General features: G+C 37.0%; 3 protein-coding genes and 1 pseudogene across 5 annotated transcripts in view; 2 read left to right on the plus strand and 2 right to left on the minus strand.

Moving 5' to 3' along the window:
* Positions 1 to 2,202, plus strand: part of LOC131770735 (supervillin) — a 28,235-nt gene extending 26,033 nt beyond the window's left edge. For all 3 annotated transcript variants that reach the window (XM_059086450.2, XM_059086448.2, XM_059086449.2), the window contains one exon: positions 115 to 2,202. In XM_059086450.2, the coding sequence (XP_058942433.2) occupies positions 115 to 201 (87 nt within the window). In that variant the 3' untranslated portion in view covers positions 202 to 2,202. The remainder of the gene's footprint in view (positions 1 to 114) is intronic.
* Positions 2,203 to 2,921: 719 nt separating this feature from the next.
* Positions 2,922 to 5,651, minus strand: LOC131769530 (uncharacterized). The gene is made up of 6 exons (XM_066160820.1): positions 5,588 to 5,651; positions 5,310 to 5,360; positions 4,693 to 4,861; positions 4,234 to 4,323; positions 3,539 to 3,680; positions 2,922 to 2,975 (listed from the first exon to the last, which is right to left on the minus strand). Exons 1-5 carry the CDS (start codon positions 5,649 to 5,651, stop codon positions 3,548 to 3,550), a joined length of 507 nt encoding a protein of 168 aa, XP_066016917.1. The 3' UTR covers positions 2,922 to 2,975; positions 3,539 to 3,547.
* An 11,974-nt stretch (positions 5,652 to 17,625) lies between these two features.
* LOC131800209 (uncharacterized) lies at positions 17,626 to 18,638 on the minus strand. The gene has a single exon (XM_059117909.2). It carries the CDS (start codon positions 18,586 to 18,588, stop codon positions 17,728 to 17,730), a length of 861 nt encoding a protein of 286 aa, XP_058973892.2. The 5' UTR covers positions 18,589 to 18,638; the 3' UTR covers positions 17,626 to 17,727.
* Positions 18,639 to 21,013: 2,375 nt separating this feature from the next.
* LOC131800218 (neuroglobin-like) lies at positions 21,014 to 24,555 on the plus strand (annotated as a pseudogene).
* Positions 24,556 to 25,687: the final 1,132 nt, after the last annotated feature.

A 25,687-nucleotide genomic window follows, 5' to 3' on the forward strand; every position in this document is an offset into this window, starting at 1 on the left:
TTGTAAGCGAACCTCAACATGTCACTGTGTGTCGTGGTGTTCTATATTGATATGGCCACCTTTTTAGGTGAGAGATTGGTGCAACAATTAAGCATTTTCCTTTTCTTTTTCTAGGAGATTTTTAAGATGGAGAAAGAGGCATTCAGTAAGCTCCCAGGCTGGAAACAAATCAATCTAAAGAAAGCTGTTGGTCTGTTCTAGAGCAAAAAAAAACCTCGAAACTACATGGTGGTAACTCAGACTATTTATATCCTTGTCGACAGGTGCGAGAAGAAGGAAACAGTGGTTATTACTTATAAGATCTAATGCGCTAGATTGCCTCTGTCAACCTTTTATCTCCCAGAGTTGATTGACGTGTCACCTCTCCTTGTGACTCCACCTTGTTATTTTGCAAACATGTTATGAGAGCATACAAGCTAATCAACTGGGGGGTTAAGTCTTGATACAACACGAAATTCTCCCGTTTATTTTACGAGGAAATATTTGGCAGTCTGTTGGGAGAATTGCAAATATGATTCTGGGAGTTAAAAGGACAGGGATACCTAACTTTGAGATATAGTGTGCCGGTAAGGAATGATAATAAGGTTATTTTCTTACGCGTATTCCCGTAGCATTTAGTGTGCTGGGTGACACGAGGCAAGTTTTATGGCAGATAGCTTTATGTGTAACCTAAAATGCTAAAAGATGTATGTTTTTTTGTAATGATGAATTACCTTGTTAAGATAAAGCTATTGATAAAATTTTTGATGTAATTTTCTTGGCGCAGCATCAGTAGGCTTAAAAATGAAATGTGATTTTTATTTAGTTCAAATTTTAGATGGTAATATGATAACTTAGGCGTTAGAATGTGTTTTACGTCAGTTTGGTTTCAATCAAATTGGCTCACCTTGAATTGAAAAGAGTTATTTCAATTTGAATTTCAAGAAATTGTTTTGAGTCAAATATTTTTATAGTCGAGAATTAGATTGCAAGTAATTTGCGGTACTTGATAATATTGATTTTAGAGGAAATATATTTTTGAAATTACGCAGTTGATTTTAGAGAAGTGTTCTTCGGAAAAGGTTTTAAAATTCACAGGCATTATTCTTTTTCAGACGGAAAATCTCGACAATGTTTTCTTTATACGTTCGTTTCTTCATATTTATTTCTTCGCATAATTTATTTCTGTATCTCAAAGATTTCGTTAGAATTCTGCTGGGCGGATGTAATAGATTTTGCATTAATTGTTATCATATGTAAAGATTATGTTTGTTGCATATTTTCATTTCAAAAAATACCATGACTAAACTTGAGTGTTAAATACAACGATTACAGTTCCTTTCGGCTAATGATTTCGTCAGATGACCTGAGATAAGTTGGAGCGCTTTTCGATTGAGTGTCTTGAAACGGAAACCAAAATAATTACACTGGCCAATCAGGAGAGGAAAATACCTTGAAGAACCAATGAGAACTCAAAGTAAAACCGAGAAAACTGTCTAAAGCGCGGGAAAACGCGGGCGACCAAATTTTGATTGGTGTTTGTTTTGCATCGGATTGGTTGAGAGGGTGACACGATATTTTTTTGACCAATCACAGAGCAAATAAGAACAAGACCAAAGCAATCCTGGATTTGTTTTGACACGTACTATTGAATCGAAGATTGCGCTATTCGTAAACATCGGAAGAAGTCAGAGCTGGTAATATTTCTTAGGCAATGGACATATCTCGACCCAGGCAACGAGCAATTTTTTCCCATATTCCTTTTCATGTCGAAAGCACTGATTGCCAGGGTCGAATGAAGTTGGAATCATTTTGAGTTTCCTGCAATATGATTGGCTAAGTTTCTTAAGAGCAGTTTTCAATCGACTGTCGTAAAACCATAACCAGAATAATCACAACAGCCACAGCCAATCATAACAAAGGTTTTGTGTCATCGTCAGCCATTTAGGACTCAAAGTAAAAACTGAAAAGCTACCAAAAGCGTGGGAAAACGACTAAGACACGTAGTGTTTCCGACAATTCTTGATGTTTTAATGGTTATAGCAAATTATTGTTAATCTCAGATTATTCGGTAAGCTTAATGTATTATAAGAATTGAGCTAAATTGTTTTCGTCAAATTGAGCAGGAGAAGGTTGTATATACAGAGAAAATTATGAAAGCTGAAATGAGATTAAATTTATGTTCTATGTTAATCCTGATGTGATGTACATAGTAATAAGAAGCTTTGCGTCAGGTTTTTATGCAGTTAAAAAAATATTACACGATTGAGTGTGTCCTGTGCTTCATACGTTTACCTTGCATTTCATTTGTTCATACGCCCTGCCTACCATGCATTTGTTCATTTTGCTCGTTCGCTCTTTATTTGTTCGTTCGCCCGATCTTTGTTCGTTTAATCATTAGTTTGCTTTCTCTTTGTTTATTCACTCGTTTGCTTACTCTTTTTGTTGAGTCACTCGTTCCCTTTTTCTTTTTTTTTTCTCACTCGTTTCCTCTCTCTTTCTCTTACCCATTCGTTCCTTTTCTCTTTCATTCTCTTTGTTTCAGTCACCCGTTCGCTGTCTCCGTTCTTAACTCACTCGTTCGTTTTCTCCTGCATTCTTTGGTTCCCTCGCTCTTTTGTTCAAATTTTTGCAGTCAATATTTCACTGTATCTTTCATCCTTTTTTTTTATTATTATTAATTTTATTTCTTGTCACCCACGGGTCGTTCCCTTTTCTCTTGGTTTGTTGACATGCCTTTTCGTTCGCCACTCCGTCGCTTTTTGGTTTCCTGTCCCCCTCCCCCCTTCCTTACCCCCTCCCCCTTAAGTTTTTTCTCTCCTTCTGTCCTCTCCTCTCTTCCTATTTGCTTTTTTTTTCGTGTTGAACTCGCAAAGGAACGTATCACATTTCAATCCTTCAAAAGGATGTTTTATTGAAAAAATTTTTTTTAAAACTGTTTATTCGTCATACGTCGTCCACGGGACTGCTTTTCGTGTTTTTTTATCTCATCTTTACTGTAGGAGGAAAGAAACCTTGCATTGGTGATCATTTTCACAGTTGACTAAAAAGTTGACTCGCGCAAACTACACACACTCCCACCCCCTGGTTCAATCGGTTTGCTTTTTCTCACCGATCAATTGATCGAATTATCCGGGACCCTGGGAACGAGATCGACTCATTTTTTTCTTGGGTGCAGTAATGACTAATCATTCTCGTCTTCAGGTCTTCAAATTTGTACTATCTGTTGTAAATGACGATGTCATTGACATAAAATAACTGAGTGACCGAGAATGAGTCGCACGAAACTATTCCATGTATAACACGAGACATGGACCGCTTTGTTCTCGTCCCCATGTTTTCTTACGCTGTCACGGGCGCACACGTGACCGAAGGAAGCGATTATTCTGAGAGCCAGGATGAGCTGTAAAGGAAAGCAAAATTTTTCCAAGAGAAGTGTGCCGATCTTGTGCATGCGCGTGAAAATTTGAAAGGCAACAAGAATTAGAATTTCTGAGGCAACTTAACCGCACATCGTTGTGTGTTAGTGTTTAGAAATTTCTCTACAGGGTTCACTTACCCTTGACGTCTAATGCATTAGCAGGGAAGTGTTTCCCTCAGGACATGTTAGAGATATTTTTGGCGTAAGGACGTAAGTCTTTTGGTTTGGAGCATCTGGCATCGGAATCGTCAATATATCCTTAGAGTTTTCTTTGGACACACTAAGGACGGAAAGCGAGGTAGTTAACTATGGGACTAGGCAAGAATTTGCATAGAGTTATACGAGTGCATTGGTACCGTCAAGAAAAAATGGGAAATTTACCAGGAAATTCTGAGAAAAATTCACGCCACCGCATCAACCTCGTTTTCAGGATCCCTCTCTGATCCTTGGAACGAGGCTGAACTGCAATTCCTCTTAATCGTTGTATGGGTTCAATGCCAGGCTGTTGTAATTGTCACAGCCCTAATTACTCTGTGCCACGGAGGTATTGTTTTCTAGCCGTTTGGTCTTTTGGTTTTTATTTTCAAATGAACAAGCTTTTCCTCCGTGATAAATATCGCCAACACTTCGAGGGCCCCGTACTGATAATTTTTCGATTTTCGGGGGCCGATTATTTGACATTTTGGCCTTAAGGTGGGCGCTTATTCAAGGGAGGGTGCTTATTCGCGGAAATACTTTATATTTTGTATAGCAACCCCACTTAGCCCAAATGGATAGCAATAAAAACTACTATCCTAGGGTTTGGATCTGGAAGAGGAAATTGTAAAAACTACCTTTGGTAGGGATTACTTGCCAACGCTGTACTTGAAAGATGAGCATCTTCAGCTGTCATGCCAAACTCCTTTCGAATCAGCGTGCGTTGTCTATGAAACCAAACGCGTTTGTCACATAAAAGAAAAGTGTCTTGTTCCCAACAACCTCAAGCCGGAGACTGTCGAAAAAGCCTCTCTGTGTTTGCGGTAGTACTTCACCAAAGACTTACATCATTATTGAGTGATTGAATATCTCAAGTCTAAAAAGAACTTCAGCGGGTTACATTACTCTCAGAAAAAGGCCAATTGAGTCTCTCAAGCTGATATATAATAAATATTTTAATAACCTCGTTTTCTCAATCCGTATTGTAGGTTGCAGGACCTCGTTTTTTCCGCCCGGATTTATGGCCCGCGAACTTCGCATTGCGGGCATAACTTTGAGCGAAAAGAAAAAACTCGAATTCGGTTAATAAGGGTTACCTTTTTTGGACAAGATGTATAAGCCACAACATGATGGCTCCTGAAACAATTGCGAGTAGCGACACCATTAGTGCCAAGGTAGAGATCTTCATTGGTGTTGGAGATGCAGGATGACCGACGAGACTTCCATGATTAACTTTTATAACAGGAGAGCTTGAAGTAGTAACCGCTGTAGATAACATGCAGATAACATGAGGGTAACGGTGGTCTGCGCAATATTGGTGACGCAAATCTCGTTAGCGAGCTAAGCATTATTACTAATAGGTCATTATGGAATTTAGTATCCACTGTGTAATGCAAGTCACAGCAAAATGAGAATTGTGTTGTGTGTCACTAAAATTAGAAAAGTAGCGAATTTTGAGCCGGCCACAATCGCTTTGTCAAAAGCTTGGAAAAATTAAAAATTCTGAGTCCTCAACGAAAAACCGATGCTTGTAAAATGTAGGTTGTTCAAAACGAACCAACAGCATATTATATTTGGTAGTAAAATCATTATCAATAAAGTTGTTATCGAAAGGTCACAGTACAACATTTTGTACACGAGTCGACTATCCTGGAAATAGTAAGTCAAATGATACAAGACAAGAACTGAAGATTAATCCATTTGTGATACTTACAAGTTGCATTGTTCCGACCCACGTCACTGTAAACAAAACTTGCGCTGTTAGCTGCAGCAGAAGAAGACAAAATTTCGAAACTTAACAAAACTGTATTTTAGAGAAGCGACAAGTTTTGACTGCTAATTGAAAGATCATTTTTCAGATGAGTAAACATTGTAATACACCTGAGCAGAGCCTGGAAGGTGTCATCACAGTGTTTTCGTAAAACGAAGATTTGTAAAGAGAATGAAAACAATGCGCAAAATGTCAATGATCTAAAACGCTTTTACTCAAACCTTTTTGAAGGAGAAATAGGTTGACAATGGATAGCAATATAATCAACTGATACTTTGGTAGCATTGGTAGAGATAACGAATTCGTAACTTTTTTTTTGTTGATTTGTTTCTTGACTTGCACACGGAAGACGTCCAAGGCGTCGCAATGAAATATTTCTGCTTTGAAAATTCTTGCGACTTCTTTTTTAGCGCGAGGTGGTGTTTATGACGTGCAGAACCGCTTTTGATTGGTCGAAATCCGTGACATGCGCGTGCTAAAACACCCTTACCTACGATAAATTTACAAAAGAATGGATCGCTGTGTACTATGCGCTGTTGCTGTCATCCCTTGACAAAACGCTTTACAATCGTTTGAGGTTTTGTTCCAGTAAACAACTATCTTTTGTTTTTTCTTGGAAATAATAATCCTTCGATCTCCATATGTAAATTTTTCACCTTGAATGTGACACATAATTTATCTTTTACAATACTGTAATTTGTACGGAGGACGGAGGAATAAGCTGAACCTTGCTCCCAGCTTTTTTTTCTCTTTCGCCTCCTAAACAAGAAAGAGTCCTGATGACGAATTAAGAAGAGAATGGGTGGAGTAGCCTTTTCACAAGTTTAATGAGACGACTACAGAGGCCCTAAGGTAATCAGCTTTTTTTAATGGTGCCTCGATCTGATTGGAAAGTGGTAAAATATTGTTTTTGCTTTACCTATAATTTGTTTCGTCTACAATGGTGTACACCGTAAGGAGGTAAAACTACGCCGACACAAAATTCAAGGGAAATGAAAAATGGATCGAGATTCAAATAAACCGAGTCATGATGGAGAAATATCATTCAAGCAAAATGTCTTATTTGCTCAGGTTCATTCAAGTTCGACTAAGTATCCCTACAGATACAATAAGACCACACTAGTCATCATATTTCGTACTACAACTGAACGAAACTGACGATGACTTGACGATGATTTTCAGTCCACCATTCAAAGTGGGAAAATTCATTTGAATTTTAAATATGCTCAAAATTAATATTCATAGCTATCGATCAGTCTTACACGTGGAAAGAGCTTACGAACTGCAAGAACATTGCATTGAACAGGGTCTGAAAACACTCCACTTAAACGTCATTTCCTTCAGATATTGTTTATTCTGTCAAGGCAGGTGTATGTTTCTCCGAGGTTGCTGAATTGAGGGATATTTGTGGGCTCCGCGTCCAGGATTTATAAATGTCACTTTAGGACTGATTTTCTCAAGGTCAATAAACCACGTTTAAAGACATTTTTCACAGAAATGAAGTGTTCGGTGTTTTGTGCTGGTGCACTTGAAAATTAGATGAGTTTGATGCTGAAAAAAAAAAAAATGAAATGTAACGAACAGCTCAGCGTGAGACAAACCACTAAGAATGGCCGCTATGACAGTCCTTCAATCACGTGACGAGGAATTTGAGCTTTATTAACAACATATAAATCTCTTATTTCTGTACCAATTTATTCATTTATTTACTCATTTTAATATCTGTTCTCTGTTTTATACTGTATGAAGTCGTTTGTTTGTCGAAGGTAAGACACTGGTATCAAGGAGTACCTTGTCAGTGTTCGTATTATAATCACCATCCTTCTATCTCGCAAAATTACCATAGCAACAGTTTAATAAGTGAATTCAGACCCATCGAATAATTAAAATGTACTCTGTGTTCGCGTTCATTTGTTTGCAAAATCAAATTGTCTGTAACATTTTTCAATTAAGGAAATTGACATTGTTTTATTAAATGCGGGGGCTTAAATTAATTTTTCGATCCGAATATTGATCTTGCCACTTTAAAAAGTGAAGTACCAACATAAACAAAGGTTGAGGGGCGCGGCCACGAATTTGAAGGAGGGGCCACAAACATCCTTGAACTTTTTCTTAGATACCAAATAGACTTTTTTTCAATATTAAATAAAGAACAAGGAACCTACTTTACCTCTGGGAATTAATGTAAAGTTAAATCACATGTCACATGTATCATCATTACTTCTATTTCTGAGGACAATTTGGTTGAGAATTCATTTGAATTGCGGATGAATTTTTTCAATTTTATCAAACAATTCCTTTTACTCCAAAATTTGATAGTTCGAAAATTTTTTCACGACAGTCGTTTTTGAGATTTTTATAGAGATTTATGGTCTGGTTTCATTTTCCTACCGAACGTAACTAACTGAATGAACGACTCAAAAAAAGATTTTCAAGAGTTTTATACTATGCCAGTTTTTTATGGAGCCTATATCGTAGCTCGTAGAGCGTAGACCAACCCTTGAGAGAATTATCGAAAAATTGATAGCTGTTTTCCTTCAAATATTTTGGATTTTATCAAATTCTAAAGATTGTTTTTTAGAATTGAGTAAAGAACGAGGAGCCAACTCAGGCTCCGTGAATGAAAATTGTTTTTTGGAGCCATTTGCTAACTATCGCAGCTCTTAAGACTAAGACCAGCTTTTGAAAAAAATTCTGTCGAAAGTCAAAAGCTATCCTCTGCAAAATTTTTGTTAAATCCTGGATGAATTTTTTCTGTGCTTTTTTTATTTTACTAATTGGATATACAAGTTAGGACGTTAAAGGAAATTGTCGAATACAAAATGATTTTTTTGGTTGTACTTTTTTTAACAAAGCACTGACGCTGTAAACAGCATTCAGGTACCTTAATCCATATTTAGGAAAGAAATGTTCCATCGTGTTCTCAAACACCTGCGAATTCTAATCTGTTCTTACAAAAAATGCCCATGATTCAAAGATGTTTTGAAAAAAAGATTTGTCAAAGTTACAGATCACTTGAGTAGATTTTCAGGGCTGCTTATTATATTTGAGTTTTCCAGCAAAAACGTCTCAGCTGAAATATTTTAACAGACATGCGCTTAAAATTTCAATAACGTTGTCATAGGAAAAGCAACAACAACAAAAAAGATAAAAACCGCAAAAGCCCGATAGAATCGAAATTTAAAAGGGTATCAAGCTCTCTCTGACTACATGCTTGGCAGCCGAACAATTTTCACAGAATTTCCACCAAAAGATTCTTTCCAATTTAATGAGAGGATCAGATGTTGCTTGGAAATTTCAAGCAATTCCCAGCGATTCCAAAAATTAAGAAATTAATTAAATGCTAAGGCCGTATGCCTGCTCTTTAATATGAACTTGAAATCTATTTGTATTTTCCTGAGACAGGTTTACTGTAATTGGGTGCATTTCAACTAAAGCTATTTTTCAGACATTTTTTCATAAAATAGTTGTTTACCGAAAAACAGATTCGTTTCGACGCACAGGGACATGGAAATTATTATTCAAATATTATCCACTGTTTTCACGCTACCACGCTATCTTTTGCAAGAACAATTGAACTCTGTAAATATTTTGTTTGTTTGCTTTTTTTTCTCGTCAAAAATACAAAGACCGCGAATTTTTTTCCCTTCCCTGCAAACGATAAGAAATGCAATTTAAATCAGAAGAAATGTGATCTATAGAGTTGCACGAACTCTGTTGTGATCTCAGAGGAATTGTTAGCGAGAATTGAGTTTAATTGCATGTGGCTGCGTAGAAGCAAATCGTAATTGTTTGCTTAAAAACCTAAATAGCTCGACCCTGAATACCGGGTTTACAAATTTAACCTAGGTTTATTTCGACAGCAGCAACACATTTTATGAACTACGCCACAATTTATCAGCGGTTGTAATGAATTAATCGGTAAATCCGGGTTGCGTTCATTATCCTCGACACTTTAGGAATTGAATGTTGATTGAAACTCTTCCGACACTCTCACGAAGTTTATGGATCATGTCAACATTTATTAGCGATTGTAATGAATTCATCGTAAATCCAGGTTTCGTTCATGTTCCTCAACACTTTAAGAATTGAAACTCGTCTAAAAAAATTATCAAGAACGTGTCTTTTTTGCAAGCAAACCGCACGCACAATCAAAATCCTTTGAAACAGTAATTTTCGAGGTGTATTGCATTTATTGATTCATCGTTTATTTTCATCTCTTGCAGATCAAATGGTAGATATCTTTTTATATATGTAATGCTCTTAACACGAATTAAATAGGAAAGCCCATGATCCAAGGGAACATTAGATTTTTCAGAGGTACAAAACAGATGCAGCACACATCCCACCAAGAAACAGTGATTCAGAGCTTGAATGAAGCAACCTTGTTTTGCAGTTTTGTTTAATTCTACCAAAAACCTATGTTAAGGGCTGTTTAACAGTAAAATTTCCCGCCAAAAATACGGGTGCTTATGGCACGCATGCGCCGATTTTCTAGACTTATTCTGTAAGTAACATCTGTTCAGATGAGGTGAATTATTATTTTCCCGCCAAAAGACTTAGAAAAATACGGTGCTCAAAATACGCATGCGCCGATTTTTAAAAAAAAATTGTTTTGTTAACATCATCTACATTGTCAATAAAGTTAATATTTTCTCCTTTATTGTCTTATCATATTTTTAAGTCAATTAAATGTTGTTTCAAATTGTAGTAAAATCTTTTATTTTCTCTCAATAAACCACAAATATTTGACTGATCAAATTATTTTATTGTTATTAGTTCTCTCTAATTGTAAGTTAATAAGATAAGTAATTATTGATTAAATCAATCAAAAGGCGCACAGGGAAAAATTTCGCGTGAAGACTTTTGGCGGGAAAAATTTGGATGAATTTGCACAGAGTTTCCCTTGGCAACTTCAAGCGCAAAAATCTTTAAGAGGTTTCCATAAAAATTTCTCGCCAAATATTATTGAAAATCTTCTCATGCAAAAAAAAGGAATGGAATAAAAAGTTCAATTCAGTCCTCGACGGCAAAAAATTAACAATTTTCCGATGTCAAATTTTTTTAGGTAAAGTTTTTTTTTCATAGGATGATGTTCAAGAGTGTTTAACCATGTAGGCATCCTGGCAAGTTCTAGATTCTTCAATCAAAATTTTTCTACCGAAATCTGTTTTTACTTTTATGTCCATTTAACGTTTTCAGGCTACAACTTGCCATGACCCATTCTCAGGATGACGATCAATTCCCGAATGTAACACAGGAAGATTGCAAAACATCAGTAAAAATATTCAAGATATTGACATGAATTGTAGAAGCAATTTGATGACTAACATGCAACAAATTTTTAGAGTTAACTCTGATTTTCATTTCAACATCTTCAGCGAACAAGTTCCCAATTTCTCCATTGAATTTGATTTTTCCAGATTTTTTTGTGGAAAAAATTAACGTTTCTGCATAAGTTGAGAGATCGGTCTTTATTCAATGAAACTAAAAATAAATATATATAGAGAGAAAAAAGGGGGAACTTGAAGATTAATTCATCAGATTTTGAAAAAATGTTTTTCTCTATATTCCTGTGTTACATCGACTGACAGCACAAAAGATCTTCACTCTACAATAAGAGTTAATAAACTTCACTACAGTTTAAAACAAAATGCCTGATACAAAGAGTAAAATAGTGATATGTCTTGTAGAGTCAGACCTATTTAAAAAATTTTCAAGAAAAACATGGAGGTTCAATTTGACGAGGAAGCGTTTCGCAAACCAGCAAAAAAAATAAACAATTTTGACTCTCTCGTTCGCTGCACCCGCTAGTTCGCTGCACCCGCTCATTCGCTATTTTGATGCTTCGCAACTCATTAATTAAAATCGTTCTTGCGCTTTAACCATGGAATAATCTCTGTTTACTCAATAAAGTTTGAATTACCGAACTGTTATAGTTGGTTTTGAATGTTTTACAACACCAAAGTATTTCTACACAAACTCGTGCACACGGGGCAAGATTAGTCCAAAAATTCTGGGCCTTTTTCGTCACGATTAATAGGTGATGACGTTTAAGAGATAAAGCTGCAGCTAACGAATTTTCTGAAAAGATCCAAATTTCGTGCGAACGTGGTGTCAAAATTTTAAAAGCAAAACGCTCATTAAAGAATTAACCACCAAATGAATATACCTCTTTAGCTATGTGGTCACATCCGACATGGGTAAGAAACAGTAGCAGCCATAATTACTTTACTGCGAAGCAAGAAGATTTTTCCAAAATTGTTTCGTTCATGTCTTCTATGATAATTCTCCAGATTCGGGTTTGTCTTCTCACAAATTCCCTGAGGATCCTAAGCTTCAGAAGTTAAGTATCCATACTATGATTCTTCGACATTAGAAGCACAATACTGTAGTTTAAATTTGCATGAGTAAATACTCAATTCACCACCTTTGTAACGATATTTCCACTGACGCGAATGAGGAAACTTTTCACTTTTCAATAGAGCTTCGACCTAACCTAACATCACTAAATCGCCAAAAATTTCTACGGAAGTGGTAATCCACTCCCGTTTCTGTTTCTTTCATGAATTTTGGTGATCTTTTGAGATCGTTTGTTCACAAGTTTGTTTTTCAATAAAAGCTTTAATTCGATTGGCCACTTAATTAACCTTACTTTGCCACCGATTACTTTTTTTACCTTAATGTTTTAAGTGCTGATTTATCTTGAATATGACAATTTTGGCAAGAAAAAAAAGGATTTCTTTTGTAAGATGTCGTTCACTACACAAGCTTGAGCATCCATTTTGAATCACTCTCTACCTATTTTAAACCACGTGACCACATAGCTAAAAAGGTGTATTCATACGAAAGATCATAATTTATGCTTCTTCGTCCGGAATCGATTGTAGATGGTTTATGTAACAATACAGTGCAACTTGATCGGGTAAATAACTAGACCCTGTGAGCAGGGTAACTAGGATACCTGGATGGTACTGGATCCGTGAAATCAAGTGTAGTGATACTACGCGTGTCGGACTAGTATACTGAAATAGTGAGCTCAAGTCTGGCCAAGGGCATACACCTGTCTCAAAACATAGGCATGCTATGCATGCAAGAGTTATTTTTTGTAGGGTGGGTGGATTACTTGAAACATTGTAAGTGGTCTACATTCTTACAAAAGGAAAGAAGATTATTAACGCGGGAAAGAATGAAAATGTCGAATTACCTCACACACAGGTATTTTGTGGTAGATTATGTGTGTTGTGCGAATAAATGTAACCAAAAATAAACTTTATTGGTGCCATGGATACCTGTTAGTACAAGATGTAGACAGCAGACTGCAGACCGGATACAAAATATAGACTGCAGAGTGGGTACAAAATGCAGACTGAGAATTTGAAGAGTTTTTACGTCTGGTATATAATAACATGTCATCTTACAGCTTACCGAGCGTCGCGCAATCGCTTTTCCGCGATCAGCCTTCACGATTATTTGCACTATTGTGGAAAATTCCTGGCCCATTTCTTGATGAAAATCGATCGTAATATAATTTCAAGCCTTCAACATAGTCTTCTTACTTTGCGCGCGAGTTGGTTGGTGTGAGTCTGTACAGATTTTACCAATGTAATAAAAGTAGATGACGTGAATAATAGTGATGGTAAAGCAAGCTTAAAACGGCAACAATCGCCAGAAACCGACCATATTTCGTTCCCTATACTATTCCTTATAACGTGTTCAAATTTTCAACGGTTCCTAGAATAACTTACTCCGAGTCACACAACGCGTGACGCGTTCGTGAATTAATCGTTGGCTCTTTCTCGAAACGTGACCTTGGGTCGCCTGTGACAAGACAATTGCGTAAACAATACTTGACATAATAACATTATACACAAAAAACACGGGATTTTGGATCATATATTTATTAAAAAAGAATATCCATACAACTACAATGAAAAAAAACACAAGATTTACCTTTCTGATCGTGAAATCAATACCATTTGCACTGTTATCGTAGCTACGTTCCCTGGCATCAAGTGAATCCAACATGGCGTCTTTCTTCACTAGCAGTTTGCATCCATTTGAATTTTGTTCTTCAGTCTCACGGTAGTAGTGTTGTTCAATAGATTGCATAGAGTATATGCAGTTTGGTTTCAGATTTCAGATTTTGCTTTTTACAACGAGTTTACGTTTTCAACTAAAACATTGGCATACTTGGCATACAAGACATACAAGGCATTCAATGCTCCGATCCAAAATTACCGCTCAATAACATCTTTTTGTGTGGATTGGCCGCGAACAATACGACTTGTGTATGCGTCTATAAGTATTTTGAGCGTTTGCCCCATAATGCTCCAGATGATCGTAATCCAATTACGTTGAAATACAAAACGACTGACAAAATAGTTTTATGGGCAAAAATCTCGTCATGTCAACGTCAATCATCATCAAGATAGCACGCGTGATCAGCATGTGAACACCTCATTGGATCACAGTTAGTTGTCATGGTGCTGAGGGCCCAATGACCTCTGGGTACTATTGCGCAATTTTTCCATTTTGTGGCGAAGGAAAAAAACAAAAAACAAAAAAAAAAAAGACGACAAAAAAACAAAGGCATTTTATGACTGGGCTACCACAGGTATCCCAGTGATTACTCGTGATCAGGCATTATAGTTTTAAAGATGTAGCTTTGAGAACATTGCAAACGTTTCAGGAACAAAAAAAAATCAGAAGACCAATTTTAAAAAAAAACCAATAAACAAATAGAGAAAATTATATCTGATTTAACACAGTGGAAAATAGTATGAATGGTCTTGAAACGTCAAAGACAATGTTCTCTTGCAAATTGAAACCCACTAGTTGATGGGACAAAATGAAAAATACAAGTTTTAAGATGGCACTGTAGTTATTTTGTTTTCAACTTTTCACAGAAAAAAGGTGGAATGACAAGAAATGAAAAGCTTCTTCGTTGAACCAATTTAACTCATCAATTCAATTCCTGATGATGATGATGATGATGATGATGATGAGATATCAACAAATCACCTTGGTTTTCATCTGGTAATTGTTGCTTAAGGCTTTTATTTTTGTATCTAAAATTTATCTTTGAGTGAAAGCGTCGCTCGTGTAGTGTTTCTGTCGCAGTGAAAATTCGTAAAAACTGGACCAGATAGTCTTCCGTGATGTAAATGTACAGCAAGACTAAAAATCTTTTGATGTAAATGTCGTAATGACTCTCTTAAGAATCGTTGGTTTGTCAATGTCTTAAAGATATCGTTTGTATGTATAGGTTTCATTTTGTTTGCTTGGTCGGTTTTTCTTACATCCGTTGAAAGGAGTCTGTCCTAAGTTAGTACACCAGCTCTCTAGTCACTCTGTTCTCCCAGTCACTAGCGTGGCTTGTTGGTCAACGGTATGTATTTTATGGTAAATCAGTTATGAGATAAATTTTTCTCTTTCTTGATTTGAATAGTTCGAATTCATTTAGTCTTTTCTTAAAAAAGTTTTAAAGTTAGTGCCCTTCAAAACATGTATCACCTTCTTGCGACATCAACTTAGATTTTACTGTGATACTAACCGTCAAGCAAACAAAATATGAGCGGTCGGTCCAAAAACATTAACAATTCAGCGAGTCTCCGCTTTTTTTCTATTCATTTTTATAACAATGTTCAGTTTCTATGTTTGCCGCTGCAATATCAAAAATAGGGTACATCAAATGAGAGCTATCAGTGGAAATGTGAGGAATAAATCACACTATCGCTCAAGGTTTGCAGAACAATCCGTATCACTTTCAAAGAACTCCAAAAAAATGGTGGCTCAATTAATATTCACTCACCAATTGATTATTTTTAATTCGGAGCACATCTTGAATAATATCAGGCAATTGGTGTGTAGACGTTGAGTCTTCTCAAAGAAATACAATAAATTATGGAGCCCCCATTTTTGGCTACTGTTACTCGATAACTTCAAAGATCTTATCTTTGCAGTATCCTTTTTATGTTTAGTGATTCCAATGTCTCCTCTTGGCCATATTCTTTCATCCTTCCATTCCTCTGAGAGCAGCACTTCCTGAAAACAAATTATTGAATTGATTAGGGATTGTTTGTTACTCTAAATATACTGGAAGGTTGGATGACAATGTTTACGAACATATGCAATGAAGATAATTTTTAAGGACAAAAGGGTATCATTTCTTTGCTCTAAAAATATGCAGTAAGAGATGGATTTGGGAAATTAAGCCTTCAAAAATACACGTGGACGCGTTCAACTAAAGGTATCTTTTGCGGTCGACTTCCGAGATAATTTTGAATTTTACCCACAATTTATTACAATTATGCGTTCTGCGCTTGCGGAGGCTGACACCCTTGCTCAATCGAACTACGAGTTGAAGAGCTGCTTAACCAAATAACTGACACGTGTTCAGCTAAGATTTTGCGGCTTGTTCAGCTTTGTGAAGGATTTTAAAGTAACATTTTCTCAAGAATACGTACTCACCTTCTTCGAGAGAAACAAGGACAACTATCCGTTGTTCCTTTCTACACTTTTAGCGACTTCTTCCTTACAATTTACAATTTCATATTCAGCAAAGGAACTGCACGACTTCACTTGCCGGCGGACAGCGTAGTCTGCTGAAAATTCTACAATTTTAGATAAATATGGATTAACAGCTCGATCCAATAATTGGCTGATATGTCATATAGCTAGCGCGGAATTGATAACAAGTCTGCTCGCTCAGGATCAGTCAGATATGCATGAAACAAAAGGAAAAAATAATCCTTAATGAATTTGCACGTGAAAAGAGAAAAAAATCAACAGAAATACATTGTTGACACCATTCTGTGAAAGGAAAGGATCTTGACGCTGAAAAAGACAAAAATTTCGCTGGTAGGCTTTGTAACTAAACGGTGTCTTTTTGTAAAGAAAGGCGCAAAGCCTTACTTTCAACATCGCGTTAAAAAATAAATATTAAGGAAAATGAAAAAGACCTATTTTCTTACGGAGGAGTGATAGATATGAGGAACGCAATATTGGTGACGGAGCAAAGTTATTTTCCCTGAAAAGGGACATAACAAATTAGCAAGATCGGAACTCATTCCCAAGGTCTCTCTGGTTTTCAAAATGGCGGCGGGCCACCTCAAAGTCTTGTGAGGATTTGGAGAAGGAAGTGTATCTGTAGCACACACCCGCGAATGTATACTGGCATCGGTAACAGGAAAACATGAAAAGGAACGTTTAAAATGATAAAAGGGAATCTTTCACATGTGTTCCTGTGCCCGTCCTCATAGGATAAACCCTAACCCTAACCCTAGGCTTTTTCTCGTGTTCCCCGTTCGTCCTTATACTCTTCTCCTTAATACGTTTCGTCATGCACCAGTAATCACATTTTGATAAGCGCTAGCATGCTTTCCACCAAAGCAGGTATTTATTTTACGAAACTCTTTCAAACTCATGATTTCCATTATTTTTCACACTTTTTTTTCTGGGACTTTACTGTTTCTTGCTTAATGAAGCAACAGACTGTCACGCACTAACGTAGCCACTATAGTTTTCAAATGTTCACTAAAATACAACAAGCGGCGTGTTGATTTGTCGTTGCACTCAGGCGGCGAATATTTCACAGCGTTCAAAGACTAATATTTCGCCGTTTAGAGCAGACTGATGGAAATGTAAAATTTCTCCATTAGCAAAGAAATTTTTATTAGAATGCAACCATTCAAATTTCCGTACGTGGGAATCGCTTTAGGAAAACAAACGTCACGACTCGTAGAAATAACAGCGTGACCTAGTCTCCTTCGTAGCCCTTCTTAGACTCGTCACGCAACGCTCCTCCTTACTTTAAATTCCTTTCCCGTTGCGTCACGATTCTATATGTTAAGGGAACATATTAGAATTAACTAACAATTTCGCTTGAGACACGAAAACACAGAATATTATGCCATGTGCATTTCTAACCCGATAGATAGGGAACAAACTATTTACAATTCGTTGGAGCAATTTTCTCTGTCGTTCGTATAGAGAGGAAGTTATAGAATTCTTAATAGAGCATTTCGATTGAGTGTCTTGAAACCAATGCCAAAGTTATTACATCGACCCATCAGAGGTAAGGAAATTATCTCAAAGAACCGATAGAAATTCAAAGTAAAACCAAGCAAAACTGCAAAAGTCGCGGAAACATTTGAGGGTACGAGTTGCGATTGGGTTTAGAGTTGCATCTAATTGGTTTCGAAGGGAGCGAGAGTTTTCTGGACCAATCATAGAGCATGGCGAAACAAATCTCCGATTACTTTCGACACTCAATCGAAAATTGCACCAAATGGGATGAGAGGCCGTCACTCCCACCGATCTATACACTCTCTGTTTTACTGCTCTACCATCCATGTTATCACTGCAAAGGTGCTTGGTTAGAGAGAATATTCTTATCATCAATGAAAAGTTTCTGCCAAAAGAAACTCGTCATTTTGAATCTGAAAGTGGTTGTACCAAAGTCACGCAGAAGATCATTTATCATTTCAAAATGCACCGAGCGTTGTGCTCCCGTAGACCGATGCACCTTATGAACTTGAACAGTAAGTTCCAAAATGGTGGCGAGCAAGTTCATTAGAGAGGTGGCAAATAACACCAGCACGGAAAGCTTTGACAACACAAAGATAAAATTGGGATATTGACGCTTCAGAAAATTCAACTGCGTATAATTCAAGTAGCCAACAAATATAGTTCTTAGAATATAGTTAAAAGCCAAACCCATCAATATCATCCAGGAATTGATGGATTTGGCGGATATAGCGAGCTTGACGTATCTGGTCAAGGATACAAACAAAAGAATCATCAGAGTCCAATAGGAGGGAAGGAATTTCAGCTGATGTAGGATGGCTTTGTATCCAAGAAAATCTGGAACTTTCTGCAGTGCCAAGATGATGATGATTGTGAAAACAGAGAGTGTAGCAAGCCATGTTATCACCAGTTCTTCGGAATATGGAAACACTGCGCCTTTCTCACAAAAATAGACAGTGGAATTTTCTTTGAAACAATTTACACTGCAAATCAAGTACACACATGGGCCACCAACATTCCATAGTAACAGCAAGGCAAAGCCTACAGCCCACAGTTTGACGGATCTTTTGTTTTGGCTGTCTTCGTTTGGAATAAGCAGGTAATAGCTTGAGCGGTGCAGGAGTGATGCATGCTCGTCTATGTCCACACGGGTTGTCATCATAAAATCTTCCATAAATATTCGTTCAATCATTTCGTTGTTTAAACACAATACACTGATCTCTCCTTAAAAACTGTTGATCCTTTGATCAATACTAAGGGATAAAAAAGAATCAAAGCAGAACTTTTTAGATGTACGTCGTTAGTTTCGCTTCATAGTAAATGGAAATGTTGTTTTGATAGGCGCGTAATATATTCAACACACAATTATTAAGAAGCACTTAACAACAACGATTCAATGCTGTGTAGTTTAGGAATTTTTCATAACAGTAAGCTGTGACGACTACAACACCATCGCACTGAATGAAAAAGTTATGAAGTAAGAGGACTCTGAACTTTGAGAGAGCAAAGGTGCTGAAAGTTTATTGTGTAAGAGTTCTCTGTGTTAAACTGAGAAAAAAAGATAGAAAAAGATCAGCTGATGCGAATTCCTACCTGGTCCGGTAAATATGGCAGTCATAGCTGGGCCAGTTATTTTGCTAAAAAAAAAAATAATCCTAATGTCCCAAACAAATTTATCATTTTAAAGGACGAAGACAGACGAGCAGCGAAACAACACAAGAAGCACAACATGAGTTCTGTGCGGAAGCTAGAAATGGTTTTCAATTTTTTAAATGCCGTTTCAGGTTAAACATTACAGAACTGACCACTCAAATAATATGATTGCTTTCTAAATATTTAGTTATTATCTTAGAGAGCAAAGCCAAGGTTATTTCGTCTTTATTAGGAACATTCAGCTGTCATTGCACTTGCAAGTGTGTTTCAGAAAATTCAAAAGGCTTCATTAAAATCAAAAATAATTTTTTTTGTTACCTTGATATTACTCCAATGTTGTTTGTTTAAACGAAAATCTCCAGGTCTCTGCAGTTTTGGTGAAACTTTTGCAAGGGTCTGCTTAGGATGATGCTTATGACCACAAGTACTACGTTAACAAGGACCGACAAATCAGAATGACCAGTAGTCGTCCGTTGTACCTTTGCGGCTGACACCAGTTATTGCCAAGATTTTTGTCACAGAACGCGTTCCTGTTTCATGAATCTAATTTCAGTTGCTGACACAGATATTGAAAAATGAGGAAGTTAAGGAACTAAAATAGCGTCCACGTTAATCATCTGACAGCAGACTTGTAGTTCAGTGAGCTGAGCTTAAAGAAAATCAATTTTGATTTCAATGCGTTTATTCACCTTTCAGCAAATTGACGATAGTGAAACATTACATGCATAACATATGAATAACATTACATGTACTACGTAAGGATTATCTAACAGTTACCTTGTGTTTGCCTTAATTAAATAACTTTTAAAGTCTTTTCGAGTTCTAGAGCTATCATTAGCTCTTCGGATGAGATTAAACTGTTTTGTGAAGAATCCTTTGACAATGGTATATATCCATTGATAAAGAAAATATGAAAAGGAGAGGTGAACATAAATTAATTTGACGTGAGCCACAAAAAATGTTTAATGAAGACATACATCAGTTTCCGACTCCACAACTTCTGGAATGAATAAATTCGCCTGAATTCGTGCGTTGAGGGATGTCGGAATAGCTATAGAAATATAATTCTTCCGCACCAATATAATGATTCACATGTTTTCACCTGATGCCCCATGAGGACAGATCGAGCCAGCTTTAGTCTACGTTTTGCATTTGCACGAAATTATAAAGAATAAATTATGAAAATACCGCATAAATATTAGAAAATTAGTGGTTTGAAGAATGAAGGAAAGTTCACGAAATAAATTCTTCCAATTATACAAGTATGGCGTATAACTGCACATTGTCTATACTTATAGAACTTTAATTATGCTTGAAAATTAGCGGTTTCCCATCGATATCGCTGATAGTTAGTCTTACGACATCTGCAAATTAATAAGAGTAATAACATTTCAAAATACCTCATCATTATATGCCATTTGCCAACACTGTAGAGAAAGGTTAGATGCCTAGAGGCTCAATCGGCGATGGAGACTGTTCTGCGACAGTTTTAGGCTTGAGACATGTCAGGGGAAGAACTCAGACGCGTAATTGGTACTACAAAGACACGATTACTATACTCAGAATGAAAATTTTTAGATGAAGTGTTAACTCGTCGCTAGTATGTTCTTGTCGGGCAAAATGCTAAACAATTTTCCGATTTTCACTCACGCACGAAACACTTAATTTAGTATTAAGGCTTTTAGTGGAGACAGAGTAGATCTGCTCTTTCTCTACAAAATGGCAACTTTTTTTTTACAAGCAGCAATTCGGAATTTTTCCCTTTTCAGTAAGTGTGAACAACAAGTCAAGTGTTGGTCGATATAGAGACATATGTTTTGCACAGATGATGTCAGAGTTTTTACCCATCACTCATCATCACAGCGTATGACAACTTCTTTAAGGGAAAGCAGCTGTATTCATAAATCTATTAAGGTTGTGTCTACACATCTCCATTAAGGTTTAAAAGTCAAACTGTAAATGCCATGGGTTGTTTTGTGTCCCTTAATAACAGAATCGAAGTAGTAGTCTCAGTTGCTGCGGCAACATCGACTTCGAGAATCAGAGACATTCCGCTATCACATTAACAAAAATGCATTTTAAGAGAATTTTGGGAGCTCATTGAGCCCATTAAGAGCGTCATAGGGAAGAAAGTGTTTAATTAAACGGTGAGTGTTTTAAATACTCGCTATCTCTGGTTTGTTGTGTTTCATTTCCTAAAGAAAGAAATGAATGTAGAGTCTCGAGTTGACAATAGCTTTTTTATGAAAATATCATACCACTATTAGGATTGGAATCGTTTAAAATGGAGAAAAAGAGGAAACAGTATGCTGATCCTAACTGGGTGTCATGCTACACGTGAAAGTTGCTCACTTACACATGTCCGATCCAGTGGTACAATTCCTTGGTTTAGTTGCATAACGATCGAAACCTCAATTTCGATGGATGATTCATTTGAACTGTCAGTAAACACTACAAATTTAATGTCCAGTCGGTGATGACCATGGTATCGATAAAACACAGCGTTAGAGTTAGACATCCCATTGAGTAGGCATTGAAAAACCTATTGTTATATAAATTATTCAACTGAACTAGAGCAGTAAATGCAACTATGTTCACCAGCCGAAATGCGTGCATCTTTCAAACTCAATTTCTTTGTTTTTCATAACGTTCACCAAAAAAAGATCTCTATTTGCTGACATTATTTTTACTGTCTAAATCACTTCTGAGCCGATCAGGTTCAAAATAATTTTCACATCTGTGAGAAGGAGGGTTAGTCATCATATAAATAGAAATGAGTTTTCCAAATGCAAAACATTCAAATATAACGCGTAAACTTTTGCAACTGCGACCGATGTTTATAAATTGTTAACGAGTATTGTTGCCTAAAGAATTTGCGGACTTATCATAACGTGTTTAATGTCCTTTAAAAGGTGCCACCTGTTGTTTCTCTATATCCTATTGCATAAAAAGTTAAGTTACGTCTTAACTAGAGCAGTACTTGAACAAGTCGCTAAAAACCGAGCTCCGGTTTTAAAGAGGAACCTTAAAATTGAAAACAATCAACAATTTAATAGACAGTGAAAACGTGTTCTCGGGCCTTTTCGAGCGCAAACGCAAAAGCACCAGCGCTGCTGCGTGTTTTGCCTGTTTTCTTGCCAATCGGGTTATTATCTTACGGTAAACTGACTTTAAAATGCAAATGAATGCGCACTACTTTTGTGATAGCATAGTTCTATTGAAGATGAGGATGGAGATTCGCAACAGTGTAGCTGTATCTTGTTATGGGTATTACTCAGTTACTTGATTTCTTTGTATAACTGGCAAAATGGAAGTAAAATTTATTATCTAAAGTAAACGTGAATCGAATTTCAATTATTCAGAATTAATAACGATGATCATGAATGATTTTGTTTCAGACTCTTTGAGTCCAACCCAAGAGTTGAAGACATATTTCCCGCCTTTACGGGTTTGAAACTTGAAGCCGTAATCAACTTTCGATCTCTGTATCTTCACGTCAGACGAGTCATGACTGTGATGGAAAATGCTGTGTTTTCTTTAAACGACGCAGAGGTTTTCATCGAGTATTTAATGAATTTGGGAGAAAGACATAAAGCATGGCCCGTGAGGCTGGAGCATTTCGACGTATGTATTCTATTATGCCGACCAAGGCTACTTAGGGGTACGTATTGTTGTATAGCGTTGTATTGTGATGTAAATTACAGTAGCAGGAAGTGTAGTGCAAACAAGGGGTACATATTTAACAATTGGTTCTCAAGAAGCTAGAGTTGCTCGAGGCGTATTACGCATCTTTCGTGCTCTCCAAACTTGCCGCGTGCTTCATATCTCGATGAACGCACAGCTGACATATGAACCAATTGTTTTATAACATTTTCAACCCGATGGAAAATTTTTTTTCTCGCGGGATTTGTTTGCTGACGTCCTGAGCGTGCACAATAGGAATACGAAGCACGCTCGCGCAGTTGAATTTAATGAGACAAATTTATTAGCTATGTTATAATATTGCTTATGATCCATCAAATAATTTTGCTCGCGCGCGATTAGTCTAAACGCAGTAAGTGACAAAATATCCCCCGGCTAAAACTAGGTGTATCCGAGTATATCACCTAAACGATATTCCCCAATTTGCAGACCTTGCGTCCGCCACGATAAGTCTTCATCTCAAAATTAATGCAGTTCAGGGTAATTAGGTATTATTAACTGAATCGATAACGTAAATTGCCCACCGTAAAGAGTTTAAAAGCTGACGTTTCGAGCGTTTGCCCTCTGCAATCGCTCTGACGAAGGGCTCACGCTCGAAACGTCAGTTCTTAAACTCATTGCGGTGGCCAATTTACGTTATCAACTCGGTTGATAATACTAAATTACCATGTTATACTCTCCCACCGACGCAACACCACAGTTTTTTAAGAAACTTAACCCCTTCTTAACTCAATTCAGTAAGCTGTTCATTAACATTTTTCACGTGCGTTACAGAATATTTGAAGGATAAAAAACCCATAGCGTCTATTTTGCGCGAAAGTATGTACGGATATTTGTCCTTGGATATTATCTGTTCCTCGATGCTCACAGTTTCCGCACCTTGGAAAAGAAAATTCGAGAAAATGACCGCGGCAAATATTCGCACCTATTTTGGCGTCAAATTGGAGCAATTGTTTATATAGCGCTGTATGGTGATTTAAAATTCAGTAGAGGGAAGCATAGTGCTATCTAGGGGTACATATTGTTGTGAAGTGTTGTCTAGTTACTGCATTTTACGGATTTACAGTGCTACTCAGGGGTATAATGTTGTATTGTGCTGTATGATGATAAAACTTGCAGTACAGGGATGTATAGGGACGGGGGAGAGGGGCATATAGGAGTGCGTATTCGAGGAGACATGGAGTTTATTAATCGACGGAAAGTGTTTGCTTATAATGAATCTCTCAAGTTGTCATCGGCTATCTCTCTAAGCACTTTATCCTTTCTCAATTCTTGTTTGACAAAACTCTTCCTCAGAGTCTTCTCTGCGTCTACATCCGAGATGGCGGCTACCGACTCAGTAGAGTCCGGCTGTGGATTGGCCTGCCGCTATCTTGGATTCGCATTGTAGGTAGACCCTGAGCGAGAGTTAGACCCATTCCCAATCAGATGATAGAAGAAGCCTTAATTTGGACATCGAGGGACTCGTTTCCGACTAAATGCACCGATTATGTCGCCGAGACTTGCAGGGAGCTCTTCCGCTTTATGACTGCTTTTATGATGAGAGGACTGAGGAGAGCAAGCACTGGCACCCTGTGGACTAGGAATCAATCGAAAGGAAAACTGAGATTTTACTAGAGATGACTTTAAGAGGACACCATCCCAAAGTGGACATAATACAGATGATCACAACTACTATGGAGGAGTAACGAGGTATATGAGTTGTAAGAAGCCAGACGTTGCGCGAATATTGAGACGAATGAAAACTGAAGCAGACAAGGAGATAGTCGCGTTCTATGAAGCGCGCAGAAGAATAGAGTTGAGGGCGATAAAAGAGGTGCACGTAAAGATGGGAATAAAGGAAAATTGCGATGGAAAAAAAAAAAAAAAAAGGAAGGAACCAGAGGAAGGAGAAAAAAAGGGATGTGCAAATGTGAAAAGGTGTAAAAACTTGTGTGAGGAAAAAGATAACAAAAGGCGCAGATATGTAACAGTATGAACACGTCCGTCGGCGTTCAAAACCGTGTGGCAATACGGAAAACGATAGACAGTGAAAGAGATACAATCGAAGAGATGACGCGCTTTTGCTAATTTGGCGGGGGCTTGAAACATGGAATGTTAGTACACTTTTAGCTGCACACATTATCAACTTGGTGCGCGGGTCAAAACAAGTATTGAAGTCCCCATAGGATCTGCTTTCTCTACATGTTACGTGCATCCTAAGAATATGGAGACAGACAATGTACATCAACGCAGTTTTTGTATTTTATGCACTGTATATTTCTCTTACACAAAGAAGTAAAAAAATGAGCACAATAGAAACTGCATTAAGTCATTTAAGGCATTAAGTAAAATACGCGCTAAACGGAGACGCTAAAATGAACCCATTTACTCCCAAGACTGCTCATAATTTAAATTCTCCTCACGGTATTAATACACGGACAAACATGGAGTCAATAACAATGAGAGAAAATCCAAACTGGAGGATAATCTTTTACTAAAAACATAATGTTACATCGAATTCTCGGAACAAGCGGCAGCAAAGAGAAACACATTCTTATCAGTTGGGAGAATTTTTCTTCAGAACTTGGGAGTTCATGAGTTAATCAATATAAACTAAGGTAAATGAACAATTATCTTCAACTTAAAAAAAAATAGCATCAAAACACTTCACACGAAATACACTGACATTATACAAACCATGTTTAGTTGAAACTGTCCCAGCATGTCTTTAAAATCCTAGTTACATTATATTCAACCACGCATATTATCAGACATCCTCAAATCATGCTGAGGTAAATTAAAAGCGATGAAAAGATTTGAAGAGGTCATTTTCAACAATTAGAAGTTTTATCCTGAAGCCCTGAACGTTTTCACCTACGCACTAGGTTTACATTAATTAATGAGCCTTTTCACCAAAGTAATTTCCATTGAGGACTACATGGCTTACGTTAACT

The sequence above is a fragment of the Pocillopora verrucosa genome, chromosome 13, assembly GCF_036669915.1.
Source record: "Pocillopora verrucosa isolate sample1 chromosome 13, ASM3666991v2, whole genome shotgun sequence".
Classification (NCBI taxonomy): domain Eukaryota; kingdom Metazoa; phylum Cnidaria; class Anthozoa; order Scleractinia; family Pocilloporidae; genus Pocillopora; species Pocillopora verrucosa.

Coding starts and splice junctions, on each gene's coding strand:
- LOC131769530 (XM_066160820.1), bottom strand. CDS start 5,651: ATGCTACCAAAGTATCAGTTGATTATATTGCTATCCATTGTCAACCTA. Junction 5,361..5,587: donor CCTATTTCTCCTTCAAAAAG/GTTTGAGTAAAA, acceptor CTTCTGCTGCAG/CTAACAGCGCAAGTTTTGTT. Junction 4,324..4,692: donor ATACATCTTGTCCAAAAAAG/GTAACCCTTATT, acceptor TTGGTTTCATAG/ACAACGCACGCTGATTCGAA.
- LOC131800209 (XM_059117909.2), bottom strand. CDS start 18,588: ATGATTGAACGAATATTTATGGAAGATTTTATGATGACAACCCGTGTG.